Source organism: Hypomesus nipponensis, chromosome 3 (assembly GCF_054491055.1).
Source record: "Hypomesus nipponensis isolate SF chromosome 3, ASM5449105v1, whole genome shotgun sequence".
Lineage (NCBI taxonomy): Eukaryota > Metazoa > Chordata > Actinopteri > Osmeriformes > Osmeridae > Hypomesus > Hypomesus nipponensis.
Genome location: NC_140363.1, coordinates 2,006,185 through 2,025,000, shown reverse-complemented (window position 1 = coordinate 2,025,000; position 18,816 = coordinate 2,006,185). Strand labels below are relative to the sequence as shown.

Below are 18,816 nucleotides of genomic sequence, written 5' to 3'. Positions count from 1 at the left end.
CAGGCAGAGCACCTGTACAGCAGAGAGACAGGACCCAGCCCTTAGACAGGCAGAGCACCTGTACAGCAGATAGACAGGACCCAGCCTTTAGACAGGCAGAGCACCTGTACAGCAGATAGACAGGACCCAGCCCTTAGACAGGCAGAGCACCTGTACAGCAGAGAGACAGGACCCAGCCCTTAGACAGGCAGAGCACCTGTACAGCAGAGAGACAGGACCCAGCCCTTAGACAGGCAGAGCACCTGTACAGCAGATAGACAGGACCCAGCCTTTAGACAGGCAGAGCACCTGTACAGCAGAGAGACAGGACCCAGCCCTTAGACAGGCAGAGCACCTGTACAGCAGAGAGACAGGACCCAGCCTTTAGACAGGCAGAGCACCTGTACAGCAGAGAGACAGGACCCAGCCTTTAGACAGGCAGAGCACCTGTACAGCAGAGAGACAGGACCCAGCCTTTAGACAGGCAGAGCACCTGTACAGCAGAGAGACAGGACCCAGCCTTTAGACAGGCAGAGCACCTGTACAGCAGAGAGACAGGACCCAGCCCTTAGACAGGCAGAGCACCTGTACAGCAGAGAGACAGGACCCAGCCCTTAGACAGGCAGAGCACCTGTACAGCAGAGAGACAGGACCCAGCCCTTAGACAGGCAGAGCACCTGTACAGCAGAGAGACAGGACCCAGCCCTTAGACAGGCAGAGCACCTGTACAGCAGAGAGACAGGACCCAGCCCTTAGACAGGCAGAGCACCTGTACAGCAGAGAGACAGGACCCAGCCCTTAGACAGGCAGAGCACCTGTACAGCAGAGAGACAGGACCCAGCCCTTAGACAGGCAGAGCACCTGTACAGCAGAGAGACAGGACCCAGCCCTTAGACAGGCAGAGCACCTGTACAGCAGAGAGACAGGACCCAGCCCTTAGACAGGCAGAGCACCTGTACAGTACACGGCCTCTCACCACAGCGCTTATCCCTGTCCACTCCTGGCTCCACAGAGACCTGTCTGAGCGCCTGGCCGCCAAGTGGACCGTCCTCAGGGGCTGCAGCGCGTCCGAGTGTGTGAGGATCTACCTGACCGTGGCCAGGAAGTGGCCTCTGTTCGGCGCCAAGCTCTTCAGCGCCAAGGTGAGTCGTCCCAAAGGCAGCAGGCGGGACGGAGCCGAGGAAGGAGGATGTCGCCCCGGAAGGAACACCGGCGGGGGGGTCTACTGTTCAGGGGGTGTCGATGGCCGGGGGAGGTGTTTCTGGGAGTGGGAGTCCATGGGAGTGTGTGTGTGTGTGTGTGTGTGTGTGAGTCAGAGGACTGTGGATTGAACAGGGGAGAAGGGGAGTTCTTCTTGGAGGGGGAGGGAGGAAGAGATAGTGACGAGTTTGTAATACTCGCGATGATGTGGAAGACACGTGTCCAGACACGTGCCTTGTGTCTGACCCTCTCCTCATCCTACCCCCTCCTCTCCTCATCCTATCCCCTCCTCTCCTCGTCCTACCCCCTCCTCTCCTCGTCCTACCCTCTCCTCTCCTCATCCTATCCCCTCCTCTCCTCGTCCTACCCCCTCCTCTCCTCGTCCTACCCCCTCCTCTCCTCGTCCTACCCCCTCCTCTCCTCGTCCTACCCCCTCCTCTCCTCGTCCTACCCCACCCTCTCCTCATCCTACCCCCTCCTCTCCTCATCCTACCCCCTCCTCTCCTCGTCCTACCCCACCCTCTCCTCATCCTACCCCCTCCTCTCCTCATCCTACCCTCTCCTCTCCTCATCCTACCCCCTCCTCTCCTCATCCTACCCCCTCCTCTCCTCATCCTACCCCCTCCTCTCCTCATCCTACCCCCTCCTCTCCTCGTCCTACCCCCTCCTCTCCTCATCCTAACCCCTCCTCTCCTCATCCTACCCCTTCCTCTCCTCGTCCTACCCCCTCCTCTCCTCGTTCTACCCCCTCCTCTCCTCGTCCTATCCCCTCCTCTCCTCGTCCTACCCCCTCCTCTCCTCGTCCTACCCCCCTGCTTGTCTTCCCATCCTCTCCCCAGCCTGTACCCCCCTCCTCAGTGGAACAGACCCAGGTGTGGCTGGCGGTCAACGAGGATGGACTGTGCGTGCTGGATTATACCATGGTACGAATCTATCCTCATGTAATAGTTCACATGCTTAGCCACAGCCCACAAGGTGATTGTTTGATGTCATAAACTTCCGATGACGTCCCATAGTTATCCACACTACGAGATAAATGTATTTGTGGTAGTACCCATGTCTAACCACTAGGGGGTGTATTGCATTGTTGTGGTCCCCCCAGAAGTAGGACGACTCTTGGGCATGTATTGACAGACCGGTTTGAACATTGTCAAACACAATTATTACCTTTTCACCAAAAGACAGAGGCTATTATTGTCAACTTTTCACAAGTAGCTGGAAGACGAAGGCATGGCAGGGCTGTTCTTCTAGTCTGTCTCCAAGAAAAAGCCTTACTGAGAATCCAACCATTCAGATGGGATTCAGCTGGTTAGCTAACCATCTGTGTTTATGTTGTCTGTGGCACGACTTAGCTGTTATAGTCGAGGGATTTGTCTTTTAAAAATCTGGTCTTGGCCCTGGCTCTGGTCCTGGTTCCAGTCCCAGTCCTGGTCTTGGCTCTATTCCTGGTCCTGGTTAGCTAGCCCCACAGAAGCTATGGTTTGTTGATCTCCTGGTCTGGAATGATTTTGTGCTGCGGGGTTTCAAACACCAGCAGCCCCCAGGAAAGCAGGAAGAGGTCCAGACTCTGATTTGGCTTCTTCCATGCAGAGATATTCTAAAGTTCCAGGATATAAACAATGTCTGCCCAGAGCTCTGTCATTTCAAGCAGCCCTTAGTCCTCCGTGTCATTTCTGGTTTGGCAGCTTACTCAGCTATGTGCTCTCACTGGCTCTCTGGGGGGAAAATAGGACCAATCAAAATAAAGCTTTAGAAAAATGTCATGCTACTCCACACACAATTTGTCTCTTTTCACCAAAAGAAAGAAATCATATTTCATAAGCCAGTTCACTGGTGTGCTCCAGTGAGAGAATGAAAGACAGCTGTTTGTCTGTTCCTGTCTCTCATACCGCACTCCTATTGGTCATTTTCAGCACCTGCTGTTCACCTACTCCTACCAGTCGGTGATCACCTTTGGCGGTTGCCGTGACGACTTCATGGTGGTGGTGAGCCAGAACAGGGAGATGGGAGGCCGCAAGAAGAGTGTGGAGAAGCTTGTGTTTGCTATGCTGAAACCCAAGGTAAGAATGTGCACTGCATCAGTACTGCCCCGAGTCACAGAACTACTGCTTCTGCCCTGGCTCCACTAAGTCCCTGTCTCCACTGAGTCACAGTACTACTGCCCTGTCTCCACTAAGTCCCTGTCTCCACTGAGTCACAGAACTACTGCCCTGGCTCCACTAAGTCACTGTCTCCACTGAGTCACAGTACTACTGCCCTGTCTCCACTAAGTCACTGTCTCCACTGAGTCACTGTCTCCACTGAGTCACAGTACTACTGCCCTGTCTCCACTAAGTCACTGTCTCCACTGAGTCACTGTCTCCACTGAGTCACAGTACTACTGCCCTGTCTCCACTAAGTCACTGTCTCCACTGAGTCACTGTCTCCACTGAGTCACAGTACTACTGCCCTGTCTCCACTAAGTCACTGTCTCCACTGAGTCACTGTCTCCACTGAGTCACAGTACTACTGCCCTGTCTCCACTAAGTCACTGTCTCCACTGAGTCACAGTACTACTGCCCTGTCTCCACTAAGTCACTGTCTCCACTGAGTCACAGAACTACTGCCCTGTCTCCACTGAGTCACAGTACTACTGCCCTGTCTCCACTAAGTCACTGTCTCCACTAAGTCACTGTCTCCACTGAGTCACAGTACTACTGCCCTGTCTCCACTAAGTCACTGTCTCCACTGAGTCACTGTCTCCACTGAGTCACAGTACTACTGCCCTGTCTCCACTAAGTCACTGTCTCCACTGAGTCACAGAACTACTGCCCTGTCTTCACTAAGTCACTGTCTCCACTGAGTCACAGTACTACTGCCCTGTCTTCACCAAGTCATAGTAGCACTGCCCCGTCACCTGTCCAGGACCTGGGGGTGTTCCAGCAGGTTTCTATTGTGGAGGTGGTTATGCCTGGGGCTGATGGAGAAAGCAGGTCCAGACTGTCTATAATGTGTAAAGGATCTCTGAGGAGCTGGAGCTAAGAGTCACATTACTACTGTAGGAAGTGCTAATAAGGTCGTCTGTATCCATGACTGGTGGATAGGTGTGGTTTCCATGGATTTATCCTTGAGTTATAGTCATACTGTGAGCCACGTCCCTGAAATCTCATGAAATCCAATCATATCAAATGGTAAAGCCATTTACTTTCTTTGACCCAATCTCTTCCCTCTCCGATCCTCCCCTACTCCTTTTCCCTGCCCTCCCTCCCTCCCTCCCTCCCTCCCTCCCTCCCTCCCTCCCTCCCTCCCTCCCTCCCTCCCTCCCTCCCTCCCTCCCTCCCTCCCTCCCTCCCTCCCCCCTCCCTCCCTCCCTCCCTCCCTCCATCCATCCATCCATCCATCCCTCCCTCTTCTCCCCCCTCTCCCCCCTCTCCACTCCCTCCCGTCCTCTCGTCTCCCCTCCTCTCCACAGATCCTGGAGCTGACCCTGTTGATGGCCAGCTACATCAACCACTGGACCCCCAGTCTGCCCTCCTCTGCCACCCAGCAACAGGGATCCAGCTCCCCTGACGGGCCCCGTGGGGACAACAAGCTTTGGGACGTGGACAGCCGACATTTTCCTTCCATGAACTACACCACCAAGGGCCCGACACTGCTGTAGCCACACACCACAAACTCACACAGCATCAGGACTGTTGAGCGACAGTGAAGGGAAGGAGGAGCAGGAGCATGCAGGAGGTTCAGTCCATAGAAGACTGGGCTTCAAACTATCACACCACTCCTGGCTCACACATGCTGTCCTAGCTATCGTTCCCCTGGAGCGTATGGAGTTTTGTTGAAGGCACACAGGACATGTGTTTTATTCTTTTCATATCTTTTATAAACGATGAGGGTGTGGGGGATATTTTTGTTGTGATAACTTATGTGGGTACACAATGGTTTTGTTGTTTTGTTAGCCTAATGAATACATTATTTATATTAACAAACGAGTGTACCAACTCTGCTTTGCCGACTAACATGCTCAGACTTTTCTTTGTTGCAAAAAAATGTGGGCCTCGAAAAATATGTGGTTTGCATAAAAACAGACTGAGGGACCAAAATCTGGCCCCCACATTAGACGATATCCGCTTGGCGAGAAAATAATCTTAGTAGCTGGCAGCTCCTCCCATCGACCTTCATGGGTTCCAGGCTTCAGCCTCCCCGGCGTGAAGGCCGGTAGGAAGGAGAGGCTGTTGTTCCTGTTGGTACGGTTTGGAACGGATGTCTTTCAAAGGATGAGCTGAGAACACACAGGCAGCTCACTGCCTGGACCCCACTGCTCTAACTTCCATCAACATTACTGGGTGTCTTACTGACAGGCTAGGGTTGTTATTTTTTGTATTCTCACTAGAATGCGTCACCTCACACTTTGGTGCGTTTGATCTCTGTTTTTTTTTGTATGCCTTTCACCAATGATTGAATATACTGTAGTTAGACAAGGTTCCCGCTGTAAGTGCCTGTGAACACACTCATCATGTGTTGACATTTCCAATGCTGAGACGCTGAATGGCTTTTGTATTTGTCTCCACGAACACCTGCCTGGGTCAGTGGGCCCACGCTAGGGGGGGGGTCATGTTTTCCTGCACGAGTGCACTTCTCACCTGCCCCCTCCCCCCCCTCCACCTTCCCTCCAGATATATAGATATGTACATATAAGAACAGACAGTCCTGCTGTAACGTGGACTAAGACTACAGAGCTACCAAAATGTTCTTAATGACTTGAATTGTTCTTGGATCAAACCACTGTCTTGATCGTTTTCATCGTTACTTATTTATTTCATTTCCAGCATTTTGGGGCTTTTGCTGAAAGGAAAATTTGTCTGGTTTGTTACTTTTTGAAATGTTCTGAAATGTTACTTATTTCCAGTAGCAGAATCAGTGGATGACTGCTTCTTTCACCACTAGTTTGCTGTATGATTTGAGAATTTAAAAAAAATAGTGATTCAGTCAACACTGTGCATAGTTGCTTGGGGATGTGTGTGTGTGTTAAAAATAAACAGTATGAATTTGAAAATAAACCGTTTCTTGTTTGAAATACCTTCCACCAACTTCCCTGCTGACAGACGGAGACACCCCACATGGACACTACTGTTGGCTTTTCTTTCCCTTCTTCTAGAATGATCTTGTTGTATTTCTCCAGAACATGTCCAAAGCTTCCCTCCGTGGGCCTTGTGGTGGCTGGGTGTGTCCGCTGTGGCTAAGGAGGCCGGGTCTGGTGATGCAAGCAGCTTTGACTTGCTTTCTCCCGACAGGTCAAAGTGGTAATGACGTTTTCTTGCCAACTGCACAGCTATAAATCCTTTTTTTATTATGTCAAAAACTCCTTGTTGTTCCAACAGTCACTTTCGTATGAACTGAAATACTCATTATTTGACCCACTCTGCGGCCATGGTGTTCAGTCAATGCTCATCTAGAAACATTTTATAACATTCCTATGGTGCTCCTTTTAGAGTTCGCTTTGGTGGTGTCGCTGGGTTACGATATTCCTTTTGAAACACTTTTCTTCATGATCTCAATGATTTACTCTAATGATATCATATATTATTACTTAAATGTATTATTTAGTGAGAATTACAACAATAAAGTAGTTTTTTATTCCAACAAGAAACAAGTAAATTATTCTGTCTCCAAATGTTAAGGTGCACTAATAGATGTCTCCAATCCCAGTGCAAATGTGGGCTACTTAAATATAAAAGTCTATATTTGATTTGTCTCTTGAAAGATTCCAAAACGCATAACAATGAATTGATAAATTACACGCATGATAATTATTTTGAAATAGGCCACTTTTGCCTATGTAGTTTCTAAATAATTTCCCAATCAGCACGTTTCTTTTGATAGTGTGAGTTCTAAATTACCACCGATTTGTATTTAATAAAAAAAAGCTGTTATGCATGCATTGTACGGCCATAACGTTCTTAAATACTATTCATTATATTGTTAATTACGCCATATCATAAAACATAGCCTAAAAAACCTAATAACAAAAGTAGGCCAACACTAGTTATTTGTGTTTAATTCAAATGAGCCAAGTGTTGTTAAGGTGTAGCCTGATCTCAGAAACGGGCGTTTAAAATGTAACCACGGAAAGTGATCTTAGCAATAAGGTTTACAAAACTCGGAATGATATTCATGCTGCGCTCTTCCGAGCGCGTGTGGAACGTCTGCTGAAGTCTTTTGGACTGTTTCAGTTGGAATAGGCAACATTTTTGGACAGGTAGTCTACATTTAAGACTTTGCAATAAGCTACGAACTAGCACTGTCCTTTCGGCCTACATAGAAACAGTTTGCAGAAAGTGCAGCTGTCGGCAAAGTTGCTACTTTAGACTTAAGATTTAGCAAATGTTTCAGGAATTCCAGACATTTACAGACCATTAATCATTATAATAACGTTAAATTTTATGTTCCAATTGAAGATATAATATTTCGTATTGTGTTTGTTCCTTTTCAGGATTCCTATTTCATTACGAAATTAAAGATGACCACGAAAAAACAGCAAAGTTTAGTCCGGGAGGCGTCGCATCAAATCATTGCCGGTGGATCCGCAGGTCAGTTTAAAAAGCGGGGTCTACATAAGAGCGTGGTTATAAATACATTTATATGTATTTTTTCTTCATTTTACACGCCAAAATGTTTTGTCAAATTGTCTGCAATATCAGGGATTCGATGATCATTATTACAGTAGAGACTAAACATTTTGATAGATTTTCGACTTTTGACCACCGGATGGTCTCTGTCACACCGATCCTGCTGCAAAGATTCCAGTCACATTGGTTCCGCGTTCATACTTGCAACCTCCAATGATTCCGGACGCATTCATTGCATAAAAAAAATCACTTGTGAGTCTCTTGATACTATTACTAAGCCCAGCCCGCTGCTCCTGCTGCAACACACACACACAGCGTGTTTTCAGCTTGTCTGACGGGTCAGATCTGACGGGTCGGATCAAGGTTTGGCCGTTTACTTTATTCAAAGTAAAGATGAAGGTACAGGTTTCACCACAGGTGTTCACTTAATAATTATCTTCTTCTTTACCCTTCCAGCAGAACTTGATGTTATATTATACCAATAATCATAATATGATAAACACATTGTCTGTTTGTCGTGAATCTACTTTGCTGTCCGTCTTATCCCGTGTAATTACAAAATTATACTTTTTGAACATTTCACAGGAGTCCTGTAAGTAACAACCAGGTTGTTACTTATTAAACCATTTGGTGTGTTATTTACAAAGTCTGAAATCATCACAGAATTAGAGTCAATGAATTACCCTACAAGTAAAGGGAGATGTTGGGCCCTAATGGAACAAGCTCACTACCTGGTTAATCCTCCTAAGAATTCATCATAAATAGTTGAGATGTGGGCCTAGTCTCTGGTGTTCCGAGACGCTCTGTGTTTCATGGGAATGAGGTGTTCTGTGTACTCTGGCATCCCTGCCTGTTTCCCTCGGCTGTGGCAGGGCACTCACTGGCCCTCTGGGACAGGGACGTCTCCCCACCCCCGTCCCCACCCCGTCACCTCACCCGAGGGGCTCTCCTCTGCCACCCGTCCACTCTGACAGAGCACCCGCTTCTGTGCTGGGGTGGAGCTGGAGGCTGGGACAAGATCTGGGGGCTAAAGCCCAGGACTGAGTCTAGGACGGAGGCTGGGGCTAGGACAGTGGATAGAGGCGGGGGCCGGGGCTGGGGCGGACTGCCGGGGCCAGGGCAGAGGCAGCAACCTTGAGTAGAATGACCTCAGTGTTTCCCCTCACCTTCCCTCGGCCCCCAGGCCACAGCCTCCTGGGGGTGTCGTTGGCGTCCTGATGGGCCTGTTAACGAGCTTGCAGAGAGACCGCCGTTCATTTATGTGAGGCCGGGTCACAGAGCCGGAGCTGTGCGTATAAATTGGAGGGAAAATGGCAGTTTGGTGCTCTGTAAAATCATCTGCGCGGGCTCTGTCTGGACAAGCTGAGGTTATTTTTTACCTTTCACAGAGGTCAGCACACGCACTGAGACCCTCCCCCCCCCATTCTCATTGGCTGTGGAGGAGGTCTCCATCTTTTTATTGGCTTGTTCGTTAGTCCGTCGCACCATTATGCCATCAAGTCCATGGTCGGTCGAACTGTATATTATGAACTACTGCACTGCTGCTTTCTAGTAACCGTTTAGAATGGATTATGTCTACATAGTGTGTATGTTGCTCTACTTAAATAGCCCATGTATTTTAGACCATAGATTGTATTCATTTAATAAGTGGCTTTATTTCTTGAAGCTTTGTAAAAATGGTGAAACTTATTTGTTGCTCCAATTTGCTTTTGATTTCTCTTGTTGTTAAGCAGGACTTAGGTTGGCGTGCATCCGAATGCCTTTTGCTGGTTTCAAAGCAGTCATTTCACCACTAGGGGGAAGCACTAGTTCATTCACTTGTCGTATTGACAGATATACATGGCATATTGCAGTAAAGAGATTTTTCCCAGCCTAGTTTTCTTGCATGTGGTTTAATAGTAATACTAGGTGTATACGTATTTGTGTAAATGTTATTTAATGTTTATATACACAAACCTACGCAATAGGATTTATTTTTGTCATTTTGAAATATAGGTTGGATAGAAAATTATGCTGTTATGAAAATGTACGTAATGCATACTATAGTAATGGTAAGAAATGAAGAATGTTCTTGAACAAACATCTTGGTGAGTAGTATTTTTCTAACCTTCATGTAGAGCTAACTACTGTAACTTTGGCATTTTTTCTTTGGGTAAACGTATCCCTTTCCTGCAAATGGAGTGTGTCGACATAAGACAGACATCCTCGGTATGATTAGATGCACTCCCCTGCTCTGGAGTAGTTAAATTACACTCAAACTCTCTTTACTTTTAATTGGGTTTTAAACTGTGAAACTCGGATTTGGCGTCGCCGGACGAATCCTTCCACTTAGCTTAAATAAAGAAGAAGAAGAAACGAGATGGAGGGAAAGTCAAATAAATAAAGTCTAACAAGAGGGTAACTTTATGAGGATCATTCACTGACAGATATGTCCGTTACCCATCAGGGTTTCCTCTCAGCTGGCTGCAACAATCACAGCTGAATTAGCCCTAATATTTATTTCCAGAAACAATTGTACATGTTTTAGCCGGGCTTTGATAGAACTCCCGGTGGACATGTTGGAGACAGATGTTTAGATGACCTCATGTTTGAAGTAATGTTGATTTTGGACTGGTCCTTCTCTCTCTCTCTAAATCAGCCTCCCCCTCTCTCCCCCCCCCCCCCCCCACACCACACCAGCAACATCCCTCCTCTTCCCCTCACCTCCCTCCTTCCTCATCTGCTTGACTGTGTCTCTGTGTGTGTGTGTGTGGCTTGGAGAGGTTTCCCGTCCTCTGCACGGTTTGAGCGACATATGTCTGTGAAGTCGTGGCTGGCTGCGTGAACGTGGAGCGTGTCAGTGTTGAGGGACGACTGGGTCTGCTTCACAAACACGTCTGCCTCCTGTCTGCCATCTGTCTGTCTCTCTCTCCACGACGCTCCGTCTCTCCAGCTCTCTGCGCTTCTGTCTCCATCCCATGCCTGTCTCTGTTTCTCCAGGCCTCCGGGTATCTGTCTCACTCTCCAAGTCTCTCCGGGTCTGTCTCTTATCTTCAGGTTTCTAGGGGCCTGTCTCTCTCTCTCAGGCCTCTGAGCGTCTGTCTGTCTGCTCTGGGTGCCTGTCTCTCTCCAGGGCAATTGACTGGCTAACCAGATTGGTCCGACAGTAATAAATAAACACAGCTTTGGGGAATCAGATTACTAATAGGATTCACAGAGTTAAGATATCTGACACAGTCTTTGCTGTTTCAAAAACTTTGAAACGTTTTTCCAGTAATGAGGTAGTTTATTTTTTGATGATGTCAGAGATTTACATCGAAGAATCTGCTCAGATGTTGCCTTGTGAAGCTTTTGCATGTCACAGAATGATCCATTAAAATCACTGCTCATTTAATATGGAAAAAATAACCTCCATTACGAAAAACTAAACATGACTGGAAAACAAACCAGAGAGATTTATTATCTGTCAGAACTAATGATCGTCCTGAGGAGCTGTGGAGGATCATAACATAACAAGATGTCAGCTAAACCGAGCATGATGGCTAACGCTAACGCTAACCCTAACTACTGTGGTGTGGCACAGACTCACTCAAACACATCTGATATTCTAACTAGCTAACTAGCAAAGCACAGACTCACTCAAACACACCTGATATGCTAACTAGCGTAGCACAGAAACACTTAAAACACATCTGATATGCTAACCCACGTAGTACAGCACAGACTCACTCCAACACATCAAATATGTAAATATCAAATATATACTCGTACTGTAAGTGACCTGAATCTCCGACGGTGATTGTAATTGTTACGTCTTCACAGAACTCATGATGTAACCTAGTAGTTATGGTCATCTCCCAACGTTTGATGATGTCATTGTGTAGGGTTTAGCAGAACTCCTGCCATCTTGACATACAGTGGTTGTTAAGGTTATGACAGTGACAGTAAACCATGCAATATGCTAGGCCATATGTCTCAAAGGAGGCACAATGCAGTTTATTATAGTATAGAGCGGTATTGTATAATACAGTTTATTAGAGTATAGGGCAGTATTGTATAATACTTTATTTCTTATTTTTTTGGAATACCTTTATTTGACTTCTTCTTCAGCTTCATGTGGCACTGACATCTTGTTGAGTCCATGTGCTCCAAACAGATACCATGAGAACTGGTCGCTCTTCCTCAGCTGTGTGAGTGTGTGTGAGTGTGTGTGTGTGTGTGTGTGTGTGTGTGAGTGTGTGTGAGTGTGTGTGTGTGTGTGAGTGTGTGTGTGTGTGAGTGTGTGTGTGGTTGGACGGGGGGACTCTGAGGCCGGTCTAGTGTGTGATTTACGAGCGTGTCTCACATTCAGGACTTTATCTTAATGACATGATCTAAGGACAGGAGGGCTGACAGGAGGGCTTCTCTGCTGCTCAATGATTTGTGACAGTAGAACTTACCATGAGGTAGGCACACACACACACACACACACACACAGCACGGTGCAAACATACATTTACCCACTTTCTTAAACTCTTGTGCATACTTTCTCTTTCGCACCCCCCCCCACCCCCCCACACACACAGGCCATCCATCATGTATGCTAGGTCGCTGTTAGCAATAACAGTAATTACTCTGTTATGGTAAGAGCAGAATCAGGAGGATAATTATGATTGTTCGACATGGGAGGCAGCTCGGACCCCTGGCTTCTCGTTTCCAATGAGCAATTATTAAAACGTGCGGCCGATGCAGGAAGTCGAGGCGCTTCCAACACGGACTGTGACGTCTGAGAGACGGGCGCCATTGCTTGACGCGACAAAACGTTTGTCCATATCGGACATCTACCGTTTTTGGTTTTGTTCTGTTTCAGCCCCAGTTTCCCCCTCCTACACGGTAAAAACGGTTGTGTTTTGGTGTCTCTGGGTCGAGAAGGTGAACCCAGGGAGGGAGCGGTCAGAGGACATAGCTGCAGCGAGGCTGAGAGCGAGACTGAGGCTGAGAGCAAGGCTGAGAGTGAGGCTGAGGGTGTGGGTGAGGCTGAGGGTGAGAGCGAGGCTGAGGGTGAGGCTGAGGGTGAGGCTGAGGGTGAGAGCGAGACTGAGGGTGAGGCTGAGGGTGAGAGCGAGGGTGAGGGTGAGGCTGAGGGTGAGAGCGAGGCTGAGGCTGAGGGTGAGGCTGAGGGTGAGACTGAGGGTGAGACTGAGGGTGAGGCTGAGGGTGAGACTGAGGGTGAGGCTGAGGGTGAGGCTGAGGGTGAGTGCGAGGCTGAGGGTGAGAGCGAGGCTGAGGGTGAGACTGAGGGTGAGGCTGAGGGTGAGGCTGAGGGTGAGGCTGAGGGTGAGGCAATCTCAGACGAGGTGAAGACAGGGCTCCAGGCTGCACATGGCAGCAATAACAGAACAGGGAAGGAAATCAGCTAAGCAAGCTCTGCTTAATGGAGCACCACCACTAAGTAGTCAAGGGGCAGGGAGAAAACATGCCTAGGAGGAAAAGTATCGTGTGTGTGTGTACAGTATGTGTGAATGTACAGAATGTGTATATGTGTGTACAGTGTGTGTGTGTGTGTGTGTACAGTTTGTGTCTGTGTAAAGTGTGTGTGTGTGTGTACACTGTGTGCTTATGCCAATCTATTTGTATGTGGAATGCGTTTGAGAGATCTCTGTATTTTATAGACTCTGCTGTCCTGTCATGTTTTTTGGAACCCCCTAATTAAGAGAGTAGAAAAGATGGTATTTTGGAGAAACTTTGCCGGATGCACCAATGTTTAGACTGATCATCATCACCAGTCCAAACAGACACTAACCAACCGTCTTCTCTGCTCTGTGAAGTCTAATGACGTCTGTTCTCCGGGAAATAGTTTGACCGTTTGCAGTGTAAGGAAGTTCATTATCTATGAAGTATATTATACGAGTCTCTGCTCTGTGAAGACCCTCTGTATTCTTATTACCAACGTCTTTATCAACTGTGCTGGGGCCCATCGTCTGTGCTCTGTGTGATCAGAGATGTTAGGTTCTAGGCTGTTCTAGCACAGCCTTTCATTTGTGTCGTGCCCGTAGCGACATGCAGCAGTTTGACTTCACATTCAACCAGAGGTCGAGCACCAGCTTGGGGCCATTTGAACTGATAGAAGAATCAAGAGTTAGCGTAATGACAAACCCGCCGTGTTTCTGCTGGAAGAGCAGCACATATACATATATATATAAACATAATAAGTACTGTCAAAACAAGCCTGCAAAGGGGAAAACTCTTGAATTACACACCGCTGTATGTGTGTGTGTGTGTGCGTGTGTGTGTGTGCGTGCGTGCAAGCAGACGAGCGTGCGTGTGCTCGATCCTCCGGGTGACCCGGGAGGTCGGAGAGAACCAATTTTTTTTTCATCCAGAAGAATCCTGGCTGGCAACGGTGTAATCCTGCCTTTCCCTTTTCTTCTCTTTTTTTGAGCTCTCTCCATCCCTGCAGCTGAGACCCTTCCCCTGCTCCCCCCAGCCCTCCTTCCTCCTCCCGAGTTAACTCTATCAAGATGAAGAGTGTTTGGCCCAGCGCAGTCATCATAATGTGATTTGTTGTGCTCATGAGCCAATTACAGTCTTCACTGGCGGAATAGCCTCTGTCGCCGGGAAGGATAGCTCTGAGAACCGGCTTTAATTAGAGAAGCTCTCGTTTATAGACACTTTCAATTATCTTTGAGCCGGGCCGAGGGTGGCATGGGCTGAGGGGGAGGGCTTTGGCAGAGGAAGAGGTCAAATTTGATAATGAGAACCAAAAGTCAACAGAGGGGCCTGTGCCGAATTTGTTTACTGTTCCATTATTGTTTCGAAAGGGGGAGAGCCTCGCGGGGAAATCGAGACAGGCACAAATGTCACAATAGAAGGGGCAGGGAGGGAACAAGGAGGGCAAGGCATCGACTCTCATCTCTTATGTTTTTAAGGCGGGAGCGTTTGTGCCGTGGAGCGGAGGTCTGAAAGCGCTTGTTGGGAAATGGGAAAGGCCTGTGTTGGTTCCTGTGCTCTCCTGTGTTGAGCCTGTGACGGTGACGAGCTCTGCTGGGACTGTGACTTCAGGAAGACTCATGATCCAGCCTGAGAGTGTGTGTGGTAGCGTAGCTTCCATAGTAAGTGGCAGTGCTCCTATCTGAACATGTGGATCTGCTCACTGACTAGAGGGCAGGAGAGAGCTGCGGTTCAGATCACCCCCGTCCTCTCTCCGCCCTCTCTCCGGCCTCGTCCTCTCTCCGGCCTCGTCCTCTCTCCGTCCTCTCTCCGGCCTCGCCCTCTCTCCGGCCTCGTCCTCTCTCCAGCTTTGTCCTCCAGAATGTATAGTTAGATGGTCTATATAATTAGTAGTGTGTTTAGGTGGTATATGATTTGTAGTTTGTATAGTAACTACATAGTTTGTAGTTGTAAAAGTTGGTGTGTGTAGTTTGTAGTTGGCAACAATGCCAGCTACAAACAATGTCTGAATTTATTTTGACTTCCAACTTCCAACCTGCCCGTCAGATGTAATGCTTTGATAATTGCCACATTAGCGTATCCCTCCGAGTCTGTCCTCGTCATTCATCTCTCCCAGCCTCCGCAAGGTGTTGAGAGACCGGAGCAGGATCACGGCCCGTTTAGGCGGACGCCATTTGGAACAGCGCCCCAATCCCAGGCTCTCGTCTGACGAGGCTGGGTCCCTGGTGTTCCACTTCCCTCAGCCGGGCTCCAGCTATGACTCACGGGTGACGATGACTCGGGGGATGTTGTTCTAGGACCAGCGTGGTGGTGGAACAGCAGCTCACGCTGACTCGGGCCTGGAGCAGAACAGGACCACACAGAGAGGACCCAGCCTGCTTCTGAAGTGAGCCCAAAGGGGAGCGGAGGGAGGGAGGGAGGCAGAGAGAGATGAACTGGTGGAAGCCTGGACGGATGGAGAGAGGGAGGAGGGATGGAGGGAGTTATCAGTCCTCAGATGGAGGAAGCTCTCAGCTGGATGTCTGTGTGATCAGAGGCCTGACAGATGCTTTTTCCAGAACAGTCTCCCAGAAGCCTCTGCAGGAACACACAGGCCGGCGGGCCTTCGCTAAAGCGAGGGGGCCGAGGGGGTTGGGGTGGGGGGAGTTTTGAGTATGGATGTTAATGTCTTCAAAAGTAGGAAAATGTGACTGCAATAGCAAGGGAAGCCCGTCAGTGGAGCGCTCCGGAGTCCAGGAGCACTCTTACATAAGGTGTAAGCACAGGTGATGCCCCCCCCACCCATCTACCTCACAGGAAGAGCCCCAGTGATTCCGATTTGCAGTGCTCTGCGTTTCATTATGCTACTGGTCCCAGAGCGGTCAGGAAGAGTAGACCCCAGGGGCCTGGGGGGGAATGGGGGGGGTGGAGAGGGACACCCCTCCCTCCCTCATACTGTTACTCTAGGTTGCTATGAAATCTATTATCTCTTACCCATGGTTCATTGGGAGTATACAATTATAGATATTATATTTACATTTAGCTGACAGCTCTCTATGGTACAGTATGTGTTGATTTAGTTTGTTCATTTCCAATTACATTAGGAAATGTTTAATCATTTCTAAGCCATCCAGTGTTCTGGGTAAATTGGTTGGTTTCCAGTCTGTGGTCTACAGCCTAAAATTATATTATGATTATTATTATTAGCAGTATTAGTAGTAGTAGTAGTAGTATATGTGCATATAGCGTGACAGTAAGATGACTCTGGCTTTTCCTTGCTAAGTGCTGGAATGGGCAGAGCAATTACCCCGGGGCTGTTAAGAGAAGGAGCACTGGGAGAGGCACAGTCATTTTCTAACACAAACATCCTGGTCCTAGGCTGAGGCTGCGGCTGAGGCTGGAGATGGGGTCAGGGCTGGAGATGAAAACAGGGCTGGGGCTGAGGACAGTGTTGGAAATGAGGCTGAGGCTGGAGATGAGGACAGGGCTGGGGCTGAGGCCAGTGCTGGAGATGAGGACAGGGCTGGAGATGAGGCCAGTGCTGGAGATGAGGACAGGGCTGGAGATGAGGACAGGGCTGGAGATGAGGCTGGGCTGGGAGTGGGGCCAGGGCCGAGGCTGGATATGGAACTGGGGCTGGAAATGGGGTCAGGGCTGGAGATGCCTCTTTGGCAGGGACAGCCAGTTCCAGTCCTGGAGGCTGCATGCCCGCTTGCATGGAGCAGTCTGGAGAGGAACGGATCAGAGTTTGTTTGCTTAATCTGGCTTTAAAAGTTCTGCCAGATGAGCAGCACCTGAACCCCCCCCCCCCCTCCTCCTTACACACACACACACACACATACACACCTACCCCACTCAGTAAACCCTCTCTCTCAAACACAAGCTCCCTCAAAACGTTAGCAGGAAGACCTCTTACTGTAAGCACAAGTATTCAGACCTACAAGGGGTTTAGGAAACACTGGAGGAGGTAGATCTTTCAGGAATCAAGTGAAAACAATCAAGGACGTCAAAGAACTGGGTGTAGGGAGACAGAGAGGGAGGGAGACAGAGAGGGAGACAGAGAGAGAGACAGAGAGAGAGAGAGAGAGAGACAGAGAGAGAGACAGAGAGAGAGAGAGAGAGAGAGAGACAGAGAGAGAGAAAGAGAGAGGGATGGAGAGAGAGAGAGAGAGAGAGAGAGAGAGAGAGAGAGAGAGAGAGAGAGAGAGAGAGAGAGCAGGACGAGCGGCTTGGAGGGAAGCGTAGAGGTAGAGCTCCGTCCATACCTGCATGCGGTATTAGAGGGGTCTGGAACCAGAGGGGTCTGGAACCAGAGGGGTCTGGAACCAGAGGGGTCTGGAGTAGCCGGAGCAGCTTCGGGGAAGCCTGTCGAGCCGTGACTGCTGGTGCCCGCTGGTGACCGGCAGCCATCGCAGAACCATCCAGCCCTGCTTGAAGAGCTGAGCTGTGTGGGAATGGGAGAGAGAGGGAAATGGGGGTTTTGCGTGTGGGAGAATGAAACGTCATTCCAGCTGAAGTAGTAAGCGGACTAAATGACAAACCCAATCCGTTTATTAGTCATTCCAAAGAAGTCTCTCCCCTCCTTTTTCTTTTTTTATTTGGTTCTACATTGGTACTGATCTCAGTGTAATTTCCCCAGCTTGTGCTATTTGCATTCACGACTGAATGGAAATTAGTGTTGGCCCCCCTCCAACACGGTCTAATGAGCAAACAATGGAACGACATCATGTTGGGGTTTGGAGGGAATGATCTTGATTGCAGTAACCCTCCAGTCTCACCTTGGCTGGGGACCTGTGCAGCCCGAGAGACGTCTGTCAAACAAACCCTCTCTGGTTAGGGCCAGGGCGGGTCTCCTCTCCCCTCTGTGGTGTGTTCAACCGAGAAGAAATCGTACGAAAAACGAGTAGCTGACGTTTGGCTTGGTTCGTTTTTGTTCTTTTGCTGGACGTGCAGAGCCGTTTGGAGGAGGAGGGGGCTGGAGGTGTATTTGTCACTGTGAGTTTGCACAGTCCCCTTCAAGCCTGGCACCAGAGGGGCTTGCCATCAGCACTCTAAAAACAACAGTTCTCTCCGGCCAACCCTCCTGGATAATTAGTGAAATGTTTCACATGCTGCGTAACATCACAGCGGAGATGGAAAAGCATCCCAGGAAGCAGTCCAAGGCAGGGAAGCTGGAGGGAGGAGAGGGAGGACCTAACAGAGGTGTTGGTCGCCGTAGAGACCACACCTGGAGCATTCTTTTATTCATCCCTGGGTTCGTTCCACGGTGATAAATGGTGTATGTGCTCTAAATCCATTAGAGTTAATGGGTTCCCATTTGTTTATGGGTTTAGGCCCCGGAACTAATTGTGAGACTTGAGATAAGAGCAAAAAGAATGTGTCCAATTGTATTTTAATGAAAAAGTCCCTTGAATGAGATTCTTAGACAGCGAGTATGTTTATCTTTTTGTTGGAGCATTTCCTGGGAGGGTCCAATTGGCCCTCTAGATGGAATGGACTGTTTCATCTGATCAAAGTATGTCTGGGATTGTCTAAATGGTGATTATTTAAATCTTGCCTGTTTTGAATTGTCTGCCTCCACCCCTCTCTGCTCTCATTAATACTACATTTACATTACATTTAGTCATTTAGCAGACGCTCTTAA

At 48.7% G+C, this 18,816-nt stretch overlaps 2 protein-coding genes across 4 annotated transcripts in view; both read left to right on the top strand.

Moving 5' to 3' along the window:
- plekhh1 (pleckstrin homology domain containing, family H (with MyTH4 domain) member 1) overlaps nt 1-6,215 on the top strand; it is a 38,062-nt gene extending 31,847 nt beyond the window's left edge. For 2 of the 3 annotated variants that reach the window (XM_084683928.1, XM_084683945.1), the window contains 4 exons: nt 992-1,121; nt 2,019-2,102; nt 3,093-3,239; nt 4,631-6,215. In XM_084683928.1, the coding sequence (XP_084540054.1) occupies nt 992-1,121; nt 2,019-2,102; nt 3,093-3,239; nt 4,631-4,819 (550 nt within the window). In that variant the 3' untranslated portion in view covers nt 4,820-6,215. The remainder of the gene's footprint in view (nt 1-991; nt 1,122-2,018; nt 2,103-3,092; nt 3,240-4,630) is intronic. The other variant, XM_084683936.1, reaches the window with a different exon arrangement.
- Nucleotides 6,216-7,235: 1,020 nt separating this feature from the next.
- slc25a21 (solute carrier family 25 member 21) overlaps nt 7,236-18,816 on the top strand; it is an 80,828-nt gene continuing 69,247 nt past the window's right edge. The window contains exons 1-2 of the mRNA XM_084683956.1: nt 7,236-7,414; nt 7,649-7,745. Coding sequence (XP_084540082.1) covers nt 7,676-7,745 — 70 coding nt within the window. The 5' untranslated portion in view covers nt 7,236-7,414; nt 7,649-7,675. The remainder of the gene's footprint in view (nt 7,415-7,648; nt 7,746-18,816) is intronic.